Source organism: Antrostomus carolinensis, unplaced genomic scaffold (genome assembly GCF_000700745.2).
Source record: "Antrostomus carolinensis isolate BGI_N321 unplaced genomic scaffold, ASM70074v2 scaffold40210, whole genome shotgun sequence".
Lineage (NCBI taxonomy): Eukaryota > Metazoa > Chordata > Aves > Caprimulgiformes > Caprimulgidae > Antrostomus > Antrostomus carolinensis.
Genome location: NW_010288503.1, coordinates 1 through 2,205, shown reverse-complemented (window position 1 = coordinate 2,205; position 2,205 = coordinate 1). Strand labels below are relative to the sequence as shown.

The 2,205-nt window shown below is 43.1% G+C and overlaps 1 protein-coding gene across 1 annotated transcript in view; it reads right to left on the bottom strand.

The window, feature by feature from the left end:
* Positions 1-2,202, bottom strand: part of MRPL1 (mitochondrial ribosomal protein L1) — a gene marked incomplete at both ends in the record, with an annotated part of 5,953 nt that extends 3,751 nt beyond the window's left edge. Inside the window, 2 exons of the mRNA XM_010166927.2 lie at positions 647-890; positions 2,108-2,202. Of these exons, the coding sequence (XP_010165229.2) occupies positions 647-890; positions 2,108-2,202 (339 nt within the window). The remainder of the gene's footprint in view (positions 1-646; positions 891-2,107) is intronic.
* Between the last annotated feature and the right edge of the window lie 3 nt (positions 2,203-2,205).

Below are 2,205 nucleotides of genomic sequence, written 5' to 3'. Positions count from 1 at the left end.
TAAACTGGGATAGACAACTTGAAACCAAAAATGTCATAAGCAAACAAGTGATTGCATACTTTCAAGGAATATTATTAACCAAATAAATAAATAAATAAAAACAGGGTGAAGGACAGAGGCAGAAAGAAGCTTGTCTCTACAATTCTCCCTGTAACAATCATCCTGGAACAAAACATGCACGTGATTTCGGTAACATATCTTTAAGTGGAAAGCCCAAACAGATGTAAAGCTTCTTTTTATCAGTTCTGTCCAGATGTGAATTTTAATCACATAATAGCCTGTTTTCAAAACCCTCGATGGTGCTACCTTCATAGAATCACAGAATCATAGAATGGTTTGGATTGGAAGGGACCTTAAAGATCATCTAGTTCCAACCCCCCTGCCATCAGCAGGGACACCTTCCACTAGACCAGGTTGCTCAAAGTCTCATCCAGCCTGGCCTCAGGAGTATGGGGGGTGTTTAATAATTACACATGTATTAAGGCATAAAGCCACCTGCAAAAGCACACATTATTCTGACAACGAGAGAAGCTGCATGAGGCAGCCGAGAAGGCCGACAGCAGCATCTGCTCTGCACTTAAAACACTGCCTTCCCACGTTAAAAAAAAACAAAAAGGATCAAAATTAGTATACACTTCCAACCTACCTTCTTCTCTAGTGCCATATCTAGGAACACGTTAATATAGACATACTGTTTGGGGTGAGTGAAGTCCAGTTCCTGAAATTTCTTTAGCATACCCACAGCCTCTTCCACATCATAGGACGGCCGCTCGTAATACCACGTCAGGTACACGTCATCCACGGGCTTGCTCATCAGCGGCCGCCTCCTAGTGACTTGTTTCTTTTTTGTTTCTTCCTGCTTGTTTTTTTGTGAACCTTTTTTTGCAGTTCTAAGACAAACAAAAAAATATTGTTAGATCATCGGTTTGGCACATGTTCCAAGAGAAAAAATGTAGATACTGTCATGTGTCACTTACTAGTAATGATTAGTTAACAATGAAGGCTCTACACGAAGATGAGCAGTATCCCTAAATTCATCCCAGTTACTTGTCTCAGGTGGCCAAGGCAGAAAACAAATGCTCAGAAATCAAAATTATCAAAATCAAAAGAAGTGAAAGCAATTAAGCTCCTCAAACAACACAGCCACATTTGTGCAGCACGGAACCAAAATAATGACCTCCTCCTGCATCAACACAAAACCAGTTCAAGATAACACTCCAACTTCTACAGGTCTTGCCTTCACATGGGCTGGTAGTGGGCATCGTGCCCGGGCTGCTTCTAAATCAAGCAAATCCCACACACCTTCCTGGTAAGCAGAAGAAGCCAGATCTGCAGGGTTTTTCTTCTTCTTCTAGTGAATCATGGTTGTCCCACCATTCAAAAAAGGTTTCTCCTCCCTTTCCTGTATCATTTTACATGCAGTTAACAAACACCAGCCCAAATCCTTATTCTCCTATCTATTTTCAAAGGAATAGATTTGAAAATAAATAGGAGAACGATTTTATCTCTAAAATTATTTTCTCTCTCAAATCAAGGAAAAAAAAACTAAAAAGTAATAGCTGGGTATTAAATTCCTTTATTAACTATGGAGAAAGTGTCTGCAACATTTCATAACACTGTGTGCACAGCACGCTTCAATGTTCTGTGCACAGAGGTCATTTTTACTTCTCCCACTTCGCCATAATATTGAAGAGACAACGAATTAAACAACTAAAAAGCAACCTGAAGCAAGAAGAAAAACTGTTTGAAACCGATTCCATAAGCTCACCAGCTTTCAGGTTCATAATACTCTTTTAGCTGCAATCCAGCCATACCCTCCAAAAGCACACATCAGAAAGATGAAGTAAATCTTTCCCTGTAACTGTTACGTTCATTATTACAAGAGTAAGAGAAAACACTCCCTGCAAATCCAGCTTCAACCTTCTTTCTCCAGGCTGTTTCTCTAAGAGCTAGCAGCTTGCAGGATGTCACCAAAGCCAGCTCGGCTGTTGGAACAACACCACAGACATCGAAAAAACTCCCACACTCCCACTCCCCCACCAGCACCGGGACACCCGACGGACACACCGGGACAGCGGCGGCTTCGGACGGGAGGAGACGCACTCACTTGGCTGCCGCAGCGTAGAGCCGGGCGGGCGGCGCGGAGCTCAGCACGGCGGGGGCGGCGGCGAGGCACCGGTCGAGCCCGGGACAGACATACCCACG